The following is a 24516-nucleotide window of genomic DNA, read 5'->3' on the forward strand; positions in this document are numbered from 1 at the left end:
TAAAATAGATTCCATGTAGGAGATACGAGTCATCACCACATACTTTCATATAAGTGTGTCTCTGTGCCTTACTTCCCCTTCCACGAATTTCCAATAATAATAATAATAAATTACATTCTTTGCTACTAACTCAGAAAAATGTATGTTTAGATGTGGTATCTTTGGATATCCTACAACATTCCTCATCTGTGGTTTTTGTATGTATCGCGTGGTATTGTGAACATGAGATGTGTAGTTCTTTCTAGTTCTTAAAATATGTACAATAGGGAAATAATGGATCAACAGTGTGTATGCAATAAAAACTGTATAATATATATACTATGGTATAATAAGTATTCTGAAAATGTATAAAAAGAGCTCCTGCTTTCAACTACAAAAAAGAAAAGAAGTTATAACAATCTCAGTGATTACATTATAATAAAATGATTACAGTTTGGTTGGCTTATTTAATATAAATAACAAGGAGTAAGAATGGGGAAAGAAGGATGACGTCGAATTGAAGAAATAGCATGAAGAATAAATAATAATAAATAGAGATGAGAAAAAGGTTGAAATCCCGGTGATTATAAATTAAAAATAAAACAAAAGTATCTTGTTCCTCGAGATGCTTGGAGACAAGAAAGCAGTCTCTGCTTTCAATTACGCTGTTTTTATTTTTTATAAAAAATTGAAAAGTTAACCCAATTTTGTGGCGTAATAAGTATAAATCTCACAAATATAACATGAGAGAAGGACTACTACAAATATGTTAATTTCGTCAAGAAAAAATATTTGTTTTATTCAGACGAAACATTCTTCGTCTCGTCATACTAAAACATTTGATGACGAATACATCTTGTCTTTGACGAAATTAACACTGATGACTGATCAAACTTGTCTCTAAGTATCTTAATGTTAATTACTTGCAAGTATGGTTGCGACTTTTGTTGAGAACATATTTAAATGGGCGAGAAAAGAAGCTGTTACTACATGTATGAGTATTACTAGTTATATCAATATTGTCTATTATTGTTTGTCAATAACAAGTAGCTCATAGAATGCAACAGAGGAAGCAGATAGCAATTGCAGGCGTGCTCACTCAGCTTAAAAAAAGTTACAACTCTATCTGCAAGATATTAGTACCGATAAACATAAGCAATTATTCCCTCTTATTTTGAAAATCCAAACGCATTAGCAAGAATGGAGAACTAGAGTTTAAATAGAGATCTCTTTTGAGAAAAGTGGGCATATTTTTAATATCCTTCCTCACTAGGATTTCGACACTTGTCACATCCCTAACAACAAGTCCTAGATGGTTTGTATACTGATATTTTTAATTAAATGTAAAACACACTCAAAGCGCGCACTCCTCTTTCCATCATTCAATAGCCCCCTTGATTAGTCGTATTAATGAGTACAAAAATACACAACATAGAAAAAAAAAAGAAAAAACCTTTGAATGCAGATAAATACTAATTAATTAATTAATAATAGTAATAATAATAACATGAAATACATATTTATGTACGTAGGTATATAAATAAATATAAAATACAATCCTAGATGACAACGTGTTTAGTTATGAATGTATTATCTTTGGCATTGGAGTCGCCTGCAACGAACAACATTTATTACTTTCGTTGGTTTTTTTCTATTTTGAGCACTTCTTTTTCTTCCTCTGAATGTATTCCAAACACGAAACAGAAGGTAAGTCCTTGAAGGAAAATGACTAGAATCAAATGGCAGTGGTAGTTAGTTAGTTTATTGATACGGCTGTTGCAACATTTTGGACCCTGAACCTATGACATATTCACCATTGTTCCGGTCATTGGTTCTGTAGTAAACAGCTCCCCCACTTTCAACACTAGGTTGCTGAGTTTGAGGTGGAAGGATTTGTCCTGAGGCTCTCATTTGAGCCAAGAGAAAAGGGCGATCCTCAGGACGTGGGGGAAAAGTATTAGGAACAGTGCGATTATGGTGGAAAGGATGAAAGACAGGGCTCTTTTTCGTAGGGTCCCTTTGAGGGAACATCCCACTTTGGGTCTGAGGAGGAAGGAGTAATGAAGGAGGAGGTGGAGGAAGTTCTTCCTCTGGTAGAATAACTTCTTCAACGTTATCATTAATTTGGCAGTGTTTGAGGGATTGAAGGATCCAATGAGAGACGGCGTTCTCATTGTAATTAGAAAAGCCGGGTCCAATTCCATTCTCTAATAGGCCAACTCTATTGAATTCGTCTTCCTGGCCATTCCTATCACCCGGAAAGGATATTTTCTGAGCAACCGCCCATTTTCTGTACATTACACGTTGGAGATCATTGAGAAACTCTCGGGGAGGAGTCCCCTTTATCCCATGATCCTCACCAAATAATTTACCTGGATTCGGATTACGAACTGAAGCGGAGGGGACTTTGAATCCCGGGTCGTTGTCCTTGAGTGGAGTCATGATTGACTCTGATGTTTCCATATCAAAATTCTGAACCAATTCGTTGAATGTGATTCGTTTTTTTCGTGGCTTCATGCCAGATGCCATGTAGTTTGTATTTGTTGAGGGGGTAGGCGGAGGAACTTGATTTGGAAGTCTTTTGAGGAGATCCATTTGGTTTTTTTCAGGTTACCAGGATTAATATTTACTCCTCCATTCCCACTGCGATTAGGAAAGAGACATCGAATAACACCGCAGGGATAAAGCTCTTCTCGTATTGCACCAGCACCAGCGCTACCACCATTGTACAATGTATTCTCCTCCTCTTCTGTTGGTGGTGGTGATGGGTAACCTAAATTACCGTTGTTAACATTAACATTATTTTGGTGGTAAGTACCTTCATTTTGAAGGAGGTAATGCTGGTGATGAGATTGGGCTAACATAGGTTGAGGATGAGTCTGTCTTGTAGCATATACCTGACAGCCCGAATATTGGTGATTATACATAGCATTAACTTGGTAGATGTTGCTTGGATCTGGTTCCATTGAATGGGGAGGTGGTGGTAAAGGCAGAACCGTCGATGAGGTGGTAGGATTTGATCCAACTCTAACCATAGAACGATCAATAGTGTCCTCACCGAAGCGTCCAACGATAGACAAATCTGGCATGGGTGGAGGTGGTAGTACAAAATCTTCGTCATCATCATCACTTCCTGCTAATGGTGTTGGAGGATCATTCACGACAAAAGTTCCTCCCGGAGACTCTTTAACTATCCTCGGTGCGACTGGAGGGGGTGGCATGACTCTGCCTGTTGTTGGTTTCCTCTTAATTGTGCCTCCATTATGATAGTCTAATTCAAAGCCTCCATTCTCCGACATGGAAGATGAGGTTTCACTCACACATCCACTGCTTGAAAGACTTTCACACGACTGTTTAGATACATGAAGGAGATCAGGGTGTGGGATTTGAAGAGCGAGATCTCGATCTGAGGAATTTGAGCTTGATGTCGTCGATGAAGGTGAGTACACAACGTCCTGAGAAGGGTGATGATGATGTTGTAGTATTTGCTGAGCGTGCTTCAACATGAAAAAGTAGGATAATATACGTAGTGATACAAGCAAAAGAAAGAATCTGCACTTACCATTCGTGGAGGAGGAACATTGTTTCGAGATACTCTGGAAGATGGACTCGACTCCTCTTTATTGATTGCAATAACGACTCGATTTTCTCTTGCAATACAATGTCCCGTCGTCATTTCTGCAAGTTGATTTTGATAGTTATCCAGAAGGAAGTCTTTATTTTTAATAATTCTAAGACCCGTTAACCATTTGAGAAGAGAGCCCTCTGACTCGGCACACAAATACGTGATGTGTTTACACTCATCCTTGATTTGGACCCGTGGATGCTTAAGTGCAAATCCAAAATCATTAGGAGCTTTAAACTTTTTCTTCCATCCAATTCCCCTGTAAACCTGATGATCCACCAGTGAGGCCAGTAGCTTCCCTCCCCTCTGATAAATCCCATCCGCTCGAAGAGCAAAGTAATTTTTTTTCCAACTCTTTTTCCCCTCTGTCTTGAGCCAGAGCATACCTTCAATCTCAGGATAATAGTCCTCTCCAGAGCGGGAAAAGAATTCTTGAAGGAGATTTTGCCTAGAAAGTTGATCCCAGGTGGTGTTGAGAGAACTTCCAATCGGAGCCGCACCCCCACCAGACGAGCCTCCTCCACCACTACCAAGAAACTCCCGTCCTCCAGTACAACTGGTTTTGACCTGAGAAGGCTCAGACCCGTAGGTCGGACTGGAGACCAAATAGCGCTCAGGGCGACGAAAGAGGTCATATTTTTCAGGGCGAGAAAGGAAGAGTATTTTATTGGGAGAGTCCTGACGCCATTCCAAGAGATTTGCTACAAGGCATTCATGGTCCTCGTAACATCTGAAAATCAAGATAAGTCGTATTATAATAAGGGAAAATTTGCATTATTTATGTAATTTAATCCTTCTATAAGCTGTATGTATGTACGTTCATATTATAATGTTAAATTTAATAGACTTTCTAACTATTTTATAATATACGTATATTAGGGTATCCGAACAAGCTAAATTTTATTATTTTTATTTTGGGGGGGAGGGGAGTGATGAATATAAGTATATTTGTGAAATTTTATTGAAATAATCAATATTCACCTTGAGTACAAGACCAATGAAGTTTGGGAAATAGTGACTAAAAACCATTACATTATTTGGGTTTTTGAATATGTGTAAGTGTCAAATAATTTTTTCACTTGATATATAACTTTTGTTGAATTAAGTTAGGAATATTTTATACATGAACCACACACTTTTTTTTTCTTTTAAAGACCAACAGAGAGCTATTATTTAGAAAGTAGAAAAGTTATGAAATTAAAATTGAATTAGAACAATTGTGTAACGAATGTCTTATGAAGTTAAAATATTTTTTGATTGATCTATTTATTGTATGTCGCAGAGTAGTAGTAATTAATGAATAATGTTATTTAATTCCTAATGACATTCATTACACATTTATTCAAAATTACATTCCCTCTTTCATTTCTATTCTACTAATAGTAAGTAGTGTTGGATCGGTCAACACAATACTACGACGCCTTGAGCCTTCTCAATCCACTTTTTAATACCACGTTATTTCACACTTAAAATTTCATCAATAGCTGATATCATAAACTAATATTCATAATAAGACATTTAATGGATTTTGCGTCTATAAAGCCAAGCATTATAATATACTCTAGCTATTTTTAATTCTTTTCGCCGCCAGGTAATTTTACCTTAAATCATTTTGCCTTTAATCCATTTTGCCTCAAGGATATTTCGCCTTAATACATAAACAAATGATATTTATACGTCATGTTTTTTATTTTGGGTTCAAATTGATGTTCCTTTGAAATATTTGAATCAAAATATGTTATGTAATGTGTATTACTATAAAACGCATTAAATGGTTGTTTTCTGTTGGGGAAAAGGTGCAATCATAAATTCGAACCAGAGACAAAGTAAGTAATAAAATTAGTATAATAAGAAAACAAAAATAAATAAACACGGCAACGATTCGAATAGAAGAATTGCTAACCATATCTCCATTAATAATTATCATTAGATGTGATGGATTTTTTTATACTAGAAAAGACTCTTGGATTGACGAACAAGCAAAATATGAGGCAAGAGCATAATTTTATCATTGTTCAATCAGAAAAAAAACATTTAATACATTTTATTGTAATAAATAATACTTATTTTGATTTAGAAATTTCAAAGGGAACATCGATTTCAACCAAAAATAAACAATGATGACGTATAAATCTCATTTAATTAGAAAAAACTGAAAGGGTTGTAAGAAAAGAAAGTTTGAGAACACAGTGCTTGGACTGATCCAACACTACCATCAAGATAGAAAAAATAGCAGTTTGTGAAAAAAAGTAAGTGAGAAAAAGAGTGCATATTTAATGTATATACACTATTCCTTGGATTAACAAACAATGTTCCTAAAATATTAATACCATTTTTTTTCAAAAAAATAAATATATAATAAGTACTAATATTTGTATTCTTTCCAAAATTTCGTCGTCTTTGTGCTCAAGGTAAATATTAATATGTATATGTCAATGAAATTGCACAGAAAAGCTCATTGTGGTCATACACAATAGTATATATTTAAAAAAGGATACATTGTTAAAGTGGGTTACCACATCTATCATGCCTGTACACGCACTATATTTATAAGAATGTCCCATATTATATAGTCTTCAAACCTCAACAACTCTTCTGATTAAAATAATGAGGTTCCGTGATTTAAAATGTTTCTTGTTTAAAGGGGAGAGAAAATGCCACGTTAGTATTTTTTTTTCTTTCAAAATTTAATTTTGGATTGCATTATCACTCCTACAAACAACACAAATACCTCTTTGTTTTGCTATGTGCAAAGTTTTTTAGAAATGAATGGTCCATACACGTATACGAGTACACGCATGATTATCCGTCAAAATGTAAGAATCTGTTGTGTACCAGCAGCCTCATACGACTTTATATATGAGATGAACAGAAGCTCAAAAGTTTTCCTTTTTTAGCTATTAATACTTTTTCTCTCTGTTCTTTCTTTCTTAATAATATGACTACAACAACAACCCGACCACCAGACGAAGGACTTCTTTAGAAAGCCCTCTTGCCTCCATTCCCTAAAAAACTATTTATATATATTTTTTGTTAAATAATGTTACTTCATCATCATTAATACGATGATAATAATTTCTCATTTCCCGGTAAATTATTCTTCGGCAAGATCACGGGAAACCAATTTTTACATTTCAGGAAATTCCAGGATGAGATAGACAACAATAATTACTGTGAAATTAAAAATTATAATTCGAAATCTTCAATGAATTCATTTTTTTTATCTTTTTAACAGTGATTCTTAACCAGGGGGGATTTGGTATTGCCTTGGAGGAAGGGGATTAAGTCAATTTAAAAAAAAAAAAACACTTAATATTACGTTATGGAAAAATATGAAATAATTAACTTAGTATGGGGGAATAGCTTTTCTAAATTGTGTAATAGAAGTTAAAAGTTTAATAACCACTGTGTTAGTGGGTGAAGCTATAATTAAATACTCATTTATTTGTGTATTATAGTGGGATGTTATTTTTATATAGAAAAACAGAGCGTGAAGAGAAGGGGGAGCGATACATATGGTATTACTGAATTAATACCTTTGCTAATATTGCCTGTCTATTATATGATTTTGTGAGGAGAAAATCAATTATTTCTCTAAAGAGGAGAACTTCCTACATTTAAAATAGCATTAGTGGAAGAAAAAAATTTAATTGTATTTAAATTTATGCTTACATATTTTATTATGCTTTTTTTAAAAACAATTTACATCATTTTTTGTCGATGTGCATCATTTTCACTGTAGCACAAATCTTGTTAAGAATGTAACTCAAGTGAATCTTCAATACTATATAGGTATGTGGTGTGTCAACACAAAAACTGTCTGGAAGACATATTTAAAAGAGGAGAAAATCACAATTTAATTATTTACTTTATAGACATAGACTAAGGTCAATATTTGATTGGCATATTTAAGTCAATTATAGACTTTCTAGTAACCCTATATGTACGAAATTAAGATCGACTTTGAGTAAAAATTTCATAGTTATATTTTTTTAACATAGTTTTTACCCTTAAAAAAATATTTATAGGAAAATTCAAACAAGAAATTGATTTTGATCTATTACTTTAAAAAAACAAAAGTAGCGTCACACTTAGCACAATAAATTACAAACTAAAGGACAAATTGCCATGAAATTTTGACAGTTGTCATATGAAGGTTAGTTCTAACTGAAAATGAGGTGAATCAAAGAAATTAGCCAATGTTCTATATATTATAAAAATAAATATTTACAATAGGGGTTATAGGGAAAGAACCTCTGTCACCCCCTCTATGGAACCTATATTTTACACAAACTATTCTTACAGGAAAACACAAATTGTTCTATATACCTAGATTTCAAAATTCGAAAAAAAGTAAATCACGAAACGACCCATTCTAAAGTGTTTATTGAAGGATCTTTATTGGGAAGAAAGAAAGTTGGGTTCTTATGGGGCATTTTAACAGACGGAGAGCATCTATAGTCTATACACACAAATTATTAAATAGTTTTATATAATATATAAATGAACGAGGCAAAGGAAAAAGAAGAAAAAGCAAAATAACCCTTTGAGAGATCTTAAAAAATAACATAATAATAAAATTAACGAGACACACGAGTTTTTTTTTCTTCAATAAATATACACTCTTCTTTATGTATGTACAATGTATATACATATGTATGCTAAATATAAAATGTAAAGAGGATCTCTTCTCTTCTTCTGACTGTGTATGTAAGTACATTATATACTTCTTCCTTGGACCACCTCCTTCAAAAGATTCAAAATTAGCATATTGACTCTGTCTCCACTCTTTACATAACTACTTATATGTAGAGTATGTAAAAGAGGAGACCACTCATACAGCGTGCCCCAGCAAATCGTCCATGAAACTTTTTGAAAAGGTTCCATTGGCTTACAAAATAATTTACCCATTTTCCCCAGACATATCCACTGCTAGAGCAATACAAACCATCCATCATTGTTTGTGAAACAAAGTTCTTCGTCAGGAATAGTCCAAAAGAGATGGAGACCATAAGAAATAGTGTGTTATCGCTTCTTGACACAAGTTATTACGAGATTTCCCACGTCGTCTCTCCTGCTCCAAGGGTCTCATCATTTAGTGTTGTATCAGTCCTAATTTATTTGGTCCTGTTTTAAGACTATGGGTCCTTCAGACTGTCAGTACTATAACAGATAAAAAAAGAAGAAATAAAGTTGGGTGACGTCATCACAGGACTGAATTTAATAAGTTTTAGGACATATATGCTTGAATGAGCTAGACATGAATTGAGTCTTGAGTCCTACATAAGGACAGATAGGCCAATAGTCTCATTACCAGTATTAAAAAGCTGAAAGATGACGGTAAGAGCTTTGAGAGAAAACCTGGAAGAGGATGCCACATTATTGGTTTCCAAAGAGCATCAAGATCGGCGTAGACGTGTACCAGGAGGTCATGGAGATAATGGTATGTCCCTGGTTGAAGGCCAGCTATAAGAAGGGCATTATGTACGCCTCCAGCTAACAAGGCCAAAAAACTCAAGAGGTGTGAAAAAAACAAACAATTTTTGACACTGATGTATGTGGCTCCGTACTCTAAACCTCTCGAATATGGGATCTGGTGCACCATAAAGAGAAAGGCCTGTGCTACCGCCCAAGTGAATGTGGATGCCCTACAGATTTCGTTGAAGAAGGATTGGGCTGATATGTAGGAGTAATAAATGAAGAAACCTATTTTGAAGGACTTGACAAATCGTACTATAAAAAAGGCATCGAAATGTTAGAGAAGCGTTAGACTGATTGTATCATTCTTGAAGTAAACTATCTAGAAAAATAAATTCGAATTTTGAAAAATAAACTTCGTTTTATTTGTCAGCTTCGGACCTTATTGATGGAGTATGCTCAGAAAAATCATGTTGATATTAACATTGCGTCATGGGAGGAATAATTGTGCTAAGCTTTCTAATTCTAGTTTATGCCTCTTTTAATCCTCTCCTATTCAGATAATCAGACAATCTGTAACCAAATAATGAAATAAGACAAATTTTATTTGGAAAATAAATTATGAATTTTTTATATAAATAGATACTTATTATACAAAGAAGCCTTAATTTGAAAATATTTATTTATTCTTTTCTTTTTTGAATAAATTGTGATTTTTTTGTTATTTTTAATAAAACATGAATCTGAAAATGCGATTGAAGATCAAAACAATTATTCACTAACTTAATACTTTCTCACCATTTGGAAACTTTAACCCACACAATGAGTAAAATTCAAGAAATGTTTACAAACGTGCTGATCTAAATTTAAATATTAGACTCAAATTTGTTCTGTAAAAGTTTAACACATTTATAATTTTTTTATTTTGATTCACACTTTGAGAAACATTATATGTAAGAGGAGTGACCAAGGAAACAAGCTCACAATCTGACGCTCTTCTTTTTCTTTTCCACCTCCAGTATCGCACCATTAACGATCATTTTGCATAGCATATTACATCTACACTAATACAATGAGACACGAGTTGGATTTTTGAGCAAAACATTTCATAGAGATATAAGAGTTTTTTATTATTGAAATACGAGCTGGTCGAGAGTTTGCCACGGTACACTAGAGATGTTTCAATTTGTATGCGAATAGTTTGAAGAACTCTCTTTCACAATAGTATTCTCATATAAATAAACAACTACTATGATTTTTTTCCGGCTGTCGATTTATACGTATTTTGAAGAAAGTTGATATGTTAAAATCGAAATACTTGTGTTAGACAGTCAACATATTCATACTTTTAGTTAATAAATCAATACTTGTTAGGAAGGGGGACTACTCACCAACTTATAGGAATTCTCATATCCCATGAAACTGTATTAGAGCAGGATCCGAAGAAACACATTTTTAAATTACAGAATCCTGTTAGTAAGTAATAAACACTGGGAAATTTTAATATTTATTTTTCTATTTTAAGAAGAAATAAAAAAATTCCTTCCCATATATTATCAAAGCAATTTTTGTGTGTTGGTCTATTTTTACTACAAGACCGGCCCAGATGGAATTAGTTTGATCTAACAAAAATTATAACGATCTCAGACCGGTTAGGATTTTCAGACCGAACCCCAATACTACTAAATAAAACATAATTTCGGCCTTTTTTTCCTTTTTTGGAAAAGAAAGGGTTTGAAAGACAAAACCTCCTGCATGTATTTGAAAAGATCTATTGATGTTTAGGGATGGACATTTCTTAGAACCCGAATAGAAGGCAGGAGCAAGACTTATGGCTCTACCGAATTAAAACCCAAGTGTAAACATCAGCTGCCTATTATAATACATTTGAATAAAATACACATAAAGCAGGTGAGAATTCATCATTCAGAGCAAAATATTAACACCAGGACGATCTATTAATTATGCACAACATGAAAAAAGAAAAGAATGATTGCACAAACAGTTATTTCCTTTTCCAATTGTTATTTTTCTCTACATTTTGTTCATCTCTACTCATATTTTAAATCAAAATATGCATAGGGAGCCCTAATTTTTTTATTAATTTTGAAACTTTACAATATTATAAAGTTCCAAAACAATACTTTTCAATTTTGTGAAAACGTGTAAAAATATTATTTAGGACTCTATAATTCTTGAAGCAGTCTATAAAATCCTTTACAAATTCAACCCTACTTGCCTTTTTGTTAGTCATTGCAGTAATTCCTTAAGATTCAAGTGCCCCAACATAATAGAAGTTTTGAGATACTAACTGGATATCGCGCCCAAATTTACATTGTCATACGAATGTTTATTGTGATAAAAGCTAATCGAAGGTTTAGATATTTCTTATGGGATACATTGCTTTCAACTACGAGTTTTATGACTAAGGAGCTCGGTCAAGAAACGAATTAAATACATATGTCATGGTATTACTATAAACAAAAATGACTCTACCCCCCTCCCTGAAATTATTCCAATTAATTTAATTTATTAGAGACTTTTTATGAAGTAGAGAAGAAAGATACACACAAACGCACAGGAAATGAAACAACCCAATGTTGTAAGGCATTTGAATAATGCCTCTTTTATCCTCATATATATTATATGTATATTCAACATTAAGGACATAAAGTCCTATCTTCGTATACATATATTTATAAATATACATATTTACAAAAAAAAAAGGACTTCAAAGAATTTTTTAAATTCTATAGATATTTGTTGTTGGTTTAAAACAACTTTTATATTCATTCATTCATAGAGAGAGAAAGACATATATACGTATGCCTATATATTGTATAAATATAGGTTAATTCTAAGTATTATACGTAAAATGTTAGAATAAATTTCTATACCACTTTCTTTGTCTATGTCTCTTTTGATAATTGGATTTTGTTAAGGAAGGCTGATTTTACATGTGTTGGGTTAGCTATAGATTGAGATCTAACTCTCTACCTATGAGTAGTTGTATTAAACCCCAAAATGGATTGGATCTCTGCAGACTGAGTAAAACAGGTATCTTTTTTAGAGGTGTAACTATTCGGAAAAAGTCAAGCTTATAAAAGATTTTAGAACGCCCTCTTGATGACTGGATACCGAATTCAAGAGTAGAGAATAGTCTGATCCTGAAATATACAGCAACAGTGTTGTGTCAGTCCTTATTTATTCAGTACAGTCAAGTTTTAGGACCTGTCCTATCGGTCCTTAGAACAGTCAGTCTTTGGGACAGTCCTTGGAATTTTTCATAAAAACATCGATAGCTTACTAAGCCAAATAAGATATAGACAATATATGTATCATGCAAAAATGATTCATTTTTTCATTAAAATGTAATATAATGCGAATATATTCTATTTTTACTTACTATATGGTATAATTCATCTATTCTATTATATAACATAATAATTAAAAAAAGGAAAATACCCACAACGACGTCACGAGGGATCGATTTTACCTTCTTTAAGGACTGACAAGTGGGACTGAATGGGATCGGATTGAACTGAACAGTGATCATTGGCCACCAATTACCTTAATATAAGACCGACAAGAGTATTATACCATTATATCAATGTATAAGAAGCCTAGTGTCAGTAAATTTTATCAAATTTCATTACATCATTTTCACTAATGAAAGATTATGTACTATATAACTTTATATTAGTGGATCTAACTTTTTATTGTCGGTTCTAATAATTTAGTGTATAAAGTATGTAATAAACTGTCTTTGAGGAGGCAAAAAAAATAAAAAATTAAAGACTAATTTTTGGAGTTTCTGTGCAACAGAAAATCTCAATAATTAAGTAACTCTAACTCTATCAACACAGTTAATAGTACAATTTGAACTATTTTTTAAAGGAATTTTACCTTTTTAGTCAGCCTAACAAAAAGTATAAGCTTTGTGTATTAAAATACTAATATATTTATGAATTATTATTGTTCGGAATACCGGTTCTAAAGTGGTACTTGGATACTGATGCATTTAAAACCAAATTATACAAAACTGGTATTGAAATCGGAAATTGTAATGCTACTACGACATAAAAAAATTGCCCACCGTTGACGTTATCCCTCAAATTTCAGATGTGACACTACCTAAATGCCCTTTCTATAAAAATTATGAATAAAAAAATTTATTTTAGTAAAAAAGTTCTATAATTTCTGAACTAGTCCCATCTCTGCATAAAAATCCTGCAGGTAGCAAAGATGCTTTATGACCATTTTTAATTTCATTATTTACAGATCGAATGGAATAAATTTAGAAAGGCCAGTATTTGAATATTCTTTGTTGGATTAACATCTCTAATCTAGATTTATTTATTTATACACAAAGCTCAAACGTTAAGGATAATTCAACTCAACTTATTTGATAAGGAGTGTACCCCTTCAATGCCTATATTATCCAGATTTACCCAACCTATTTGCTGGATTTTATGAATAGTAGAGGAAATGTTGCATAATAATTCTGATGGTGTGGAATACAATTCCCTATCACACAAATACACACGTCTCCACGCAAAAAAACAACAACAGAGTTTTCAATAAATTAATCAAGTTGCCATTGTTGTACAATTTTCTACAGGTAGAGATGTGAAAAGGGCCAAAATTCCGGCTAGCATATATTAAAAAAAAAGTATGCTCGTAATTTACAGTGTATAAGTATTCTTCTTAATTATTTTTTCTTATTTCAAAAATGTAAACGTATTAGGGAGCAAGGGACACTAAATATAGTCTATATTTTGATCTTTGTCAATAGTCATGTCTTCTCTCACAGTTATTAACATATTTACTTTTTTTCCATTAACTCTGGAAATGATTTTGTAAATTTTCACATCTCAAATTGTAGGCAGGAGTACTGGTTTGAAAGAAAATATATTTTTCATTCGATTGCCACTATTGAGCTACAAGCTACATTGTGTGTTAAGGATTTTATAAAGGAAGTTTTTTATAAATATTATTTCCCAGAATTCTTATTTGTATACTCTACTGTTTATAGAATATTTTTTAACAATATTTACCCCTTGAAATAGCAATGTTACCCATATTAAGAACTCTAATCCATACTTATACTTTTCCTTTCCAAAAAAAGGCTCCTCGCATAAAAGTCTATAAAAGGTCGACTGTATCGAAAATGTTGCTTGCGAATAGAGACAAAAATTATTCTCATATAATAAACAAACTGCTTTTGCAAATCCCCCTTTTTTACCATAGTGTATATACAAACAGCCAGCCTTTTGCCAAAAGAAACAAAAAAACTATAAAAAAAAAAAGAAGGAAGACACATTTTCTTACCTCTCAAGATACAAATCTGGTATTTGCTCCACAATCCCCCATGAAGGATCCGGTTGTACATGATTCTTTTCCACAAGAACACTCAGAACATAGGCAATCGACATCGATTCGTTGATCATAACGGATTTTGTAGAGCCATCCCCACAAAATATTTTGACATAGAGGGTTCGTCGAGGACCACCAGTTCTACTGCAGGAAGAAGAAGATGAGGAAACGACATCATCCTGGCAATTGTAGATTGGCAGAAAGATAGATGGATAGATATATGGATATGAAAAAATGGAGGGACTATAGTTAGTGATTAATTTAATAGTGGGTGCATTATTTATTACGTATAAATTTGCCATATATATGGATAAACGATGTATTTATGCATGATTTGGAAGAAGTAAGAAGAGGGAAAGACAATTTAATCCCAAGTCTTTCTTTCTCTCTCAGAGGTGTATTTTTACACACGTACACAATATACATTTACCAAAATCCCTTTATATATATTTTTTGCTAAGAAGTTGAATACAATAATATGCACCATCTTATTCTTCTTCATCAGGGAATAACTCTTGAAAAGAATGGAAGAAGAGAAGACGAAGGGGGAAGAAGAAGAGAATTCATTATCTATGAAGTGCCAAGAAGAAAGGCAATATATTCTTCTTTCCTCTTCCTTTTGGGTGCTGTATAATACATATGTATACATATAATGTTGAAGACACGAGGGGGGGAGATGATGGTGGAGGGAGAGGGGGAAGAGGGTTGAAATAAGAAGTCCTTTTATATTGATAGTATGTATGTACTTTTCCTACAAAGCATTTACATAATATGGAAAGACATATATGTTATAATAAATAAACGATCTCCCCTAATGTCATGGATCGTTAAAACCCCTAGGTGGTTTACCTGTTGAGCAATTAAATTGCATTTATATCACGGAGTTATATGTACACTCTAGAGAAATAATAACAAAATATATATTTATGATGGTATTAATAAGACTATGTATTTATTTCGACAAGTATGTAAAAAATATTTAACAAACTAAAAAAAAGCAAACATCACTACTATCTAAATTTAATGTTCTGTTCATGCTTATTGCTCATCCATCATGGTTCTGTACATATTTCTTCTTTTTCTGAGATAGTTGTTTATTTCTTTAAAGAAAAAATAATGAATCTTTGATGGAATCTCCTTATCATGAACCAAAACAAAAAAAGAAACAAAAATGGTGAAATATATCGTTCTTCTCGGCCTTACCAGTCCTCCGTCCAGTACATAATTCCAATAGAAAGAAAAATTAAACTTAATTTTAATTTTTATGCAACACTGGGCAGGAAGATCGACAAGGAAGAGCCGAACGCAGAAGGTCAATTATATCTTTTCCATATATAATTATACATAAATATATAAAGGTTTGAAGATGAAGTGTTCCAATATTCCATGAATGAGAGTGATGATCTGTATATTATGTTTGCTTCATATAAGAAAACCAGCAATGCAGGATTTTACTTTCTGAAGATAGCCTTGATGATAACGTAGGGATGAACAACAACACATTGAACAAGGGATATGTATGTTTGAAGGATAAGTCCCTAGATCTCTCTAGATGGATAATAATTATCTTACATTTTTATGAGTTAATGTATAACTATTATAAAAGTTAGAGAGCGAGCGAATGGAAAAGATGTTTGAAGAAATGCAAAGGAGAAGAAAACAGAGGAGGAGGAAGAAGCAAACAAGCAAGCAGTTGAAGAGATGGTGATGATCTGAAGGAGTCAAGATCTTTTTGGTAAATGGTTTCTGCTTTTGTGTATAAGATTATGGTTTGTCTTTTTGGGGGAGGGGGGCGAAAGGGAGAAGAAAGGGGGAGTCTTGGTACAACTACTGGAGCTAAACAAAGGTTTTACTTGCCCGAAAATTCGGCGTGTGCGAGAACCCTCCCCCCAATAACTATGAGCACTCTTTTTTTGTAAGAGGGGATACAAAAATATAAATACAAGAAGAAAAAAAGAGAAAGGTACCTGCTGATAAGAAGTAGAAGAAGGAGAGTGAAGAAGAAGCTGTTGCTCCTGAGACGAGGATGGAGGAGCCCCTCCAGTTAGTGAGATAATGGGACCTCCACCACTCCCACCACCTCCAGATTCGGATGAAAAGGCTGAGTCATTATCTGGAGAGTCGAATTGAGATCCATAAGATGAGTAGACTGAGGAAGAGGAGTGGTGTTGATTATGAATGTGATGTGAAGAAGGGGGCTCTGTCAAGGCTTCAGGCATGATGATGGATCCTTCTGAAAGCATTAAATAGATATATAAATATGGAAGTATTAGAAAGATAAACAAAAAAACAACTGAACATAATACATAATAACAAGGTGTTGGGGAAGGGGGACATATTTTTTCATTTTTTTGCTTTTGAAAGATTAACTTGGTCGACTTTTTTTCCCCGGTCTATCAATCTCTTTAGCTTTTTTATTATTATATTACATAGAGAGATATGTAAAATTGTAAATCCAAAGCTTTTTTTAATTCCAAGAGTTTAGAGGTAATTTTAATACATTATTCTAACATTTTGAAGAGAAACCCTTTAAGTGTAACCACGAGTATATATACTCATTAATGACGGAGAGTAACGTGAGTATTTGTTGGGGAGTTATGAGTGTAAGTACCTGACTAGAATTGAGAATCAATATTGTTGGTATTATTGTATATATAATTGATACAGGTATACGGAGATGGACAAGTTTTCATTTTCTTGCTTTTATAGCTACTTGCAGCTAATTTAATTACACTTCATTAGAATGATTTTCTGTTTCTTTATATTCCATAAATCAAAAACACTAAAAATTTACAACCCTAATTATAAGTGTAAGTCCTTTTGGACTCGCGAGTATAAGTGAGAATCAAACATTCCTGTCAGTGTCCTTGTTTGATACGGAGTGGGCTTGCTTCTATTATCTTACTCATAAAGGTCCTGACAGCTAATTTAAGGAAACTTCATTAGAGAAAAGTTACTTTCCTCTCCAACATTCTTCAATTAGTCAGGGATAACCTGATAATTAGAATTTTATTTGATTTTACATACCGAAGTCGCTAAGAATTTGCGACCTTGTTTAATTGTAAGTCCGAATTATACTCTCATTATAATTGAAAATCGAGAAAGGAGTCATTCCTGCCCTTGCTTGAGACAGAGTGGTACTTTTTTAATGTTCCTTTTATTGGTCAGATGGAGTTGCACTGAGTAAGCATAAGTAAACATTCTAGGAGCGATCGTGAATCAAACCTACGTACATTCAGTTCAGGAGAATATTTTCCGAAAAAATCTTCAAATTATCAGGGTTATATCAGGTAATTTTCCTTTATATATGTATATGCCCAACATGCTTAGAATTTACAGCCCTACAGATAGGTATACGTAAGTACATTTATTTTCTTTGCAAAAGAATCAAATATATTATCTATATATAGGTATAAGAATACAATTGAAAGAGCCTCACACAATTGAAAGAGGTAATGACTGTGAAATTGACTTTGAAGATAGAGTTTTTTCCTTCTCCCCCTCCTTCATTATTTGATTATTTTCTTATTATCATTTCTTCATCATTAATGCCACTCTCTCTTTCTCTCTCAATATTAAAATATATATAGCATGTACATTATATAAAAATACTCAGCCTATACATATATATATTTTTTGGATGATTAATTAAATCCAAAGCATGTTGAAAAGCAATTCATTATTATTAAATATATAAAAGAGGCATGATTCATATTTCTAGAGTTGTATAAAATATGACCTGTCGTTATGTAGAAAAAAAAAGATGAGAATTAATCAGGTAAACCTTACAATTTGAAGAATGCTTTATAAGAGAGCATATTGCCTATTATAACTTTTAATTGGATTAAATATGAGCTACTTTGAGAGGAAGGAAATACACGTGAAAAGGCATAGGCAGAAATGACTGCATTGTCGAACCTCAATTCTACTCCGAGTCCATCAAATACGTACAATTTTATAACTAGTGTAGTAAATCATTTTCACTATCTAAAAATAAAATAAACCTGAAGTGAACGTGGTCACCCCGACAAGTTGAAGAATGTGGGAGAGAGGAACAGCTTAGCCGTCATGACATTTTATCAAATTGGCTACAAGGAACTATGAGAAGAAGGAAACATTCTTCAATTTGCCAACTAGAAATAAATCTCTCAAGCATTAAAGTCATATTTTATCACCCCTATTTATATATATACGCAGTATTGCCGTCAATCCCCTTTGATGGTACACATATTGGTTCTTTAGCTGCTGACATTTACATATTTGGAGAGGGTGTCATCAATCATCATCAAGCTTATGCAAGGGAAAAATCATGACGAGCTCAAAAACCCGTGCATCTTGGATCAATAAATGGAAGCGAAGGAAGGCTTAAGATTAAAAAAATCGCATGAATCCCTTTCCTTTATTACCATCGAAGTCATCACATTGATCACAGAGTCCTTCAAGTTTTTTAACTTCGCTTTGTAGCCCCACCCTAATCTAAATTGTCTACTTGGCATATTGTCTATTGGGTATTCATCATTTCCAATTCAATCTATACTCTCATCTTGAATAAATGTGATACATAAATGGGAAAAAATTGCATTCTGTACGCCGCCCTCATTACATTACTTATCTTTTTTATAAGAAAATATCATTTTAGGCCCAAATAATATAAAAACTCTTTTAAAAGATGTTTAATTCATCTAAACATAATATAATAGTTATTAATAATAGGTTGATCTATTTTGTACCTAGTAATTCTATTTCTTTCATAAAATTAAGAAATTTAGTAATTTCAGGGCCATGTGCAACCTCTACTAAACATTTTGCAATCATTTTTGGACTTCATTTCGAAGAAAAAATATATATTTATTAGGCCTCGTATAATCACTAACCCGAAGTGCTATGAACTTTTTCACTCAGGCTATTAATTTTACACTCTCTGACTGAAATATACACGTTATCTTTGCTGGCTAAGGATGATAAATAACTCCTCCGTCCTTCTGTGTGTTAGGAGCGTACCTTTTGTGTGTTAATAAAAGTTCAAATATTTGTTTTTTGTGAAGTGTGTAATCACTTGCAAATTATTATAAACAAAAAATTGGGCAAATTCATTTCATTTCGGGGTACCAAAAACTGGGACTTTCCCTGGGAGTCTACGATTAAGATGATGCAACAAGACAATTTACAGAAGACACAATAGAAATGATATCATTCTGGCTTTTGAAGCATACATGGTGATTTGTTGTGTATTTGATGAAGTTTTTTTAGGGACTTTCTTCCTTAAAATTATGAGTATCCATCCGAATGGCTATTATGGATGTTGCAACCTTTGGAAGCCCTACCGACATATATGTAAATGACTCTACAATTATCTATGTAGTAATTGTGCAAAATGTAGTAGTATTAGTGATGTTTCATACTAAATACGCAGAGTTTCTTCAAAGAAGAGAAGGAAGAACATTCGCGGCTTTCTCTTCTAACTAAACCAAAAAAAGGAAGAAGACAACTTTCTTTTTCTTCATATATTATTATATACATAAAATAATATATACTTTGGAACGTAGTAGAAGTTTTATGTATATATATGATTTAAATTTCTTCTTCCAAAAACAAAACAAGAGTGGGCTTTTTTCCATATGTAATAAATATAATGTGCAGTTTATACTTTTCTAAGCACTTCGGACAAAGTTCATTCCTCAACTCAATGAATTCTCTAAGAATACAAAATATATATATATATATATATTTAAGAAATCAATAACATAATATAGAAGAAATTGAAAATGTTAACTAATACAAGTCCTTTAATTCTCCTTTGATAGTTCTATTCAAGGACTAGAATACATACAATAGTAAAAGACTGTAAATTTAAAACGTAGTAACTCTGTTATTGAAAACAAGAAATATCTTTTAGACTGATCAATATCGAAAATCTATGTAAATACCCTCTCCGTTCCCAAGTATCTTGGAACTAATGTCGATTTAACAGGCTTGTTTATAAGAAATCCAAACTAGCCTTTTTTAAACGTTCCAAAGCCGAATGCCCCCGCAGAGGTGGATCAGGTAGAACACTTCAAGTTTATATTTTAATATTGTAAAAGTTCTATAAATCGAGCGTAGCGGGATACTCTACCAGAGAACAAAGATAACTATAATATACAAGTACATCACAAATATTTATATGTTAAGTACAAGTAGTAGCTTATAAATTATAAGCAAATCGGACAAGTTGCAACTCAAAAATGAGATAAATACTTGTAAAGATATACTTTAGAGTATTTATTCTTAGTGTTGTGCCAGTCCTTATTTATTCTGTCCACTCCAGTCTTAGGACCAATCCTTTGAACTATCATAGTTAGAATTGATTTAAAAAATAAAAATATATTTTAGTGACATAATCAAGGACCGAACTTTATAAGTTTTAATACTTATATGGACCGGATCGAGACTATACTACAGTCTTCAGCCCTAAATAAGGACCGATACAACACTACTTATGATAGAGTTAATGACATTAATGAATATTCTATAGATTGATGACTTTTTTGAAGAAATTACAAATTGATAAGTACATACTCTGTGGCGCGTTATGAAGTTCAAATATCCATAGTTATATTACTCAAAAATGCATAATAACCAAGTAATTAAAGGAAACGTAAATGCCGTGTACAAGTTGTATGTCCTACTTATGATGAAGAAAATGTCATTTTTGAATATTGCATTAGATGTTCGATATATTAATGATGTAATTGCTGACATTATCAATGAAAATTACTTACTGATTATGAATGTTATGTGGAAAAAGTGCAAATACCGATAGTTATATTGCTCTTAAATAAATGCTTAATTTTAATAGATCAAAATGAAATGATAGCATCAATTAGTAGTTAATGATTAAAAAAACTCACGTTGTAATTAAATAAGGCATTTTAAGATGAAATAACTTATAGAATTTGTTTATACAAATTACCACTTGTACACAAAAAGGTATTCATAGTAAATAGGTAACAGCAAAAATATTGGGATTATTCGGATTTTGCTTCTATCCAATGTAATGTGGGATTCCGCCCCACCTTCCCCCTATTTCGGATTATTTAAATATGAATATTGGACCTGTACAATGAAATAACCCAATTTGCTATTAATATTCAGTACGAATTTATTCCATAATATGGTGAGTTAATTTTCTCTGTTTTTCATTGCTTAGAAAAATTGATTATTACTATTTCCAATTTCTTCAACAACAGTGGGATTATAGAACCAATTGATTTATATCGAACGAATCTTCTTCAAACATTATAATAGAATAGACAAATAAGATTTTAAAAAAGGCTTGTGGGAATTCAAATAATTTTTGTACCTTTCTATTTATCAATTTTTGGATTTTTAGTACCTAAGTGTTACGTTAAAAAATGGATGGGAATAAGTTTATTGAGTAAATAATTTGTTACGGGAAAAATTTTGATCTTATCACAATTGTCTTTATGTGGATTTGACTATATATATTTGAGCATATAATCGCCGCTTGTATAGAGCAAAAAGAAATAGTGACGAAAATTTGATTGTTTTTTGATTAGAAAATTTATCTTTCGTATTAAATCTAATTTCAAAAATGACATGTGTCTCGTCAACACAAAAGCAAGCAAGATTTATTTTAATAAAATTGAATGTGGATTACATTCGCACTTTTAGATTAATTATCCTCAATCTATATCAACATTTGAGAACGCATTACTATCCTTATAAACCCTTTGGAAGCCCTGCAAATTGCACTTAAAGTAGCCAAAATGGATCGTCACAATAAAATAATGAGAAATAGATATATTAAATTTGATAGCCCATATCGGGGCCATATAGGTATTTTTCATAAAATAAAGCTTTAACTAAAATTCTTCGGTATCTTAATTTATGCCAAAAATTTGAATACAAAGCCTATAATTAACTCTAATACTTCTACTAAATATTGGGTGTTACTATCAAGTAAAAAAAGTTGATACACATAAAAAGTATATAAAGTCAACCTTTATAAAATTTATTTGCTATCCTTTGCTTACTAATTTAATTTATTGCCTACTACATTACTATTATTCATTTATTTTTCAAAAATTTAATATTTGAAATAATTATCCAAAATATTTTATTTTCTGTGAATTTTGTGAAATGTGACTTGATGAATGTATCTCCAAAAAATTTAATATTTGAAATTTAATTCTTCAAATTTTTGTGATAAATATTTATTTTTTAGTTAACAGACAAAAAATTTTGGAATTTCTTGTGAACAAGTGGGGATTTTTATATTATTTATGAACAGCTGTGGACTCTTGAAATGTTTTCAAAAACTTAATTTTATGAGAATAGATGAGGAATTTTGAATTTTTTTTCCAAACAAATTATACTTTAAATTTAATTTTTGGAAATTTTTTTAACAGCTGTGGATTTTGGATTCTTTTTTCAGAAAGTTTAATTTATTGAGAATAGCTACGGATTTTGGAAGAAATTTATTTTTAATATGTTTTTTTCTCAAAAAATACTAGTTCTGGTAAATAATATATGTAAATACATTCATATTGACGACAAAATCTTTTTTTATTTTATCTTTTCTACAAAAAATAGCAATTGATGATCTCTTACAAACACATGCATTCATACACATTATGTAGACTATATTGTATACAAATATGTAGTTACTTTAACTACAAAATCCCTTTTAAAATCCTAGATTCATAGTTCATACATATTTATAAGTTCTCGCATATTTGTTTTCCTCTACATGTAAATTGATGTTGTTTTTTTGCTTTTATCACTCACTACAATTATACAATATGTAGTGTAGTATAAGTATAGCGGGTATATGGAAAATAGATTCTATTTTTTGAACACAAAAAAAAAGAAACAATAGATATGTGTATAATATATAAATCTAAAGATGTTTTAACATGAAAAAAAGAAACGTGATTAATACTCAATAATCCAATACAAACTTTCATTCTATTTTGGTGTATAATGTTAACGTATAATATATATATATTATACATTCTGTACAAATTTTGATTTGATATAAGTAAATTTGTACAAGTTGCAACCAAAAAATGAGATAAATCATTTTAATTGATGGATTTACATTACTTGGGATGAGATCAATGCAATAATTGAATATTCCATGCATGATCCACATAACATTAATTGTGTAATTTTTGAGATTTTTGTATTAAAACAGCCAAAAATTACACAATTAATAATATGCCCATCATTTATTTGATTATATAGTTCAAATGCACAGTTATACTTCTCATAAATACGTAATAACCATGTCATTTTAAAGTATAAAAAAATGAGAGCATAAATTAATAATTGATGATTTGAATGATCAATGTGTAATTAAATAATATATTTTAAAACCAAGAAATTGCAACAGGTATTGACATCGTAACTTGTACATATTTACAAGTGGCAGTACCTTATCTTGCTCGGAGTTATGAGGCGTCGATAACAGACAAATTTGGCTTTATTAGCATATATATGTATTTTCGGTTTCTTTTTAATATACTTAAGCATCCAAATTAAAGGTACTGTTTAACGTCCAGCACGACTTCTCTGCAGATGAATAGCCTTATCATCGCGGCAAAACTAAATAGGATTTTAAACGATAATGATGACTCAAAACATTATTTGCCTGTGTCTGGGTCTTTTGTCAGGTTTTGATTGGGTAGAGGGTCCCCTAGTGGTTATTCTTGTATATCAAACATTCCATAAAACTGAATATTATTGATTGATTTTTAACTCTTTTTTATATATATATATGACACGCTGAGCTTTAGCTACGCAAACCTGTTGTTATATTATTAGACCTGAGATAAAGTAGTTACGCCGCTATACTAAGATATTAAACACACATGCAAAAACGACGCCTCTACAAGCATCCAGGCAGACAAGCTCACTTTGCTTTATTAATATTTGTATCTAAGAATGAATAAAGATATAGGTTTACATATATATTAGGGTGAGGCTGGTTCACAACAAAGTCTTAAGTTTAAACACTTAACCCATTTTTTTTTTTTTTTTTTTTTTTTTTTGCTACTATGAATCATTGCCCTAATTATGAAAGCATGTGTAATTTCATTGAAATATATACATAT

The 24516-nt window shown here is 31.8% G+C and overlaps 1 protein-coding gene across 1 annotated transcript in view; it reads right to left on the reverse strand.

The window, feature by feature from the left end:
* Positions 1-289: 289 nt before the first annotated feature.
* Positions 290-24516, reverse strand: part of LOC121127389 (uncharacterized) — a 145916-nt gene continuing 121689 nt past the window's right edge. The window contains 6 exon segments of the mRNA XM_071891184.1: positions 290-2505; positions 2508-3476; positions 3542-4334; positions 14119-14292; positions 14354-14577; positions 16366-16631. Of these exon segments, the coding sequence (XP_071747285.1) occupies positions 1741-2505; positions 2508-3476; positions 3542-4334; positions 14119-14292; positions 14354-14577; positions 16366-16631 (3191 nt within the window). The 3' untranslated portion in view covers positions 290-1740.

Source organism: Lepeophtheirus salmonis, chromosome 1, assembly GCF_016086655.4.
Source record: "Lepeophtheirus salmonis chromosome 1, UVic_Lsal_1.4, whole genome shotgun sequence".
Classification (NCBI taxonomy): domain Eukaryota; kingdom Metazoa; phylum Arthropoda; class Copepoda; order Siphonostomatoida; family Caligidae; genus Lepeophtheirus; species Lepeophtheirus salmonis.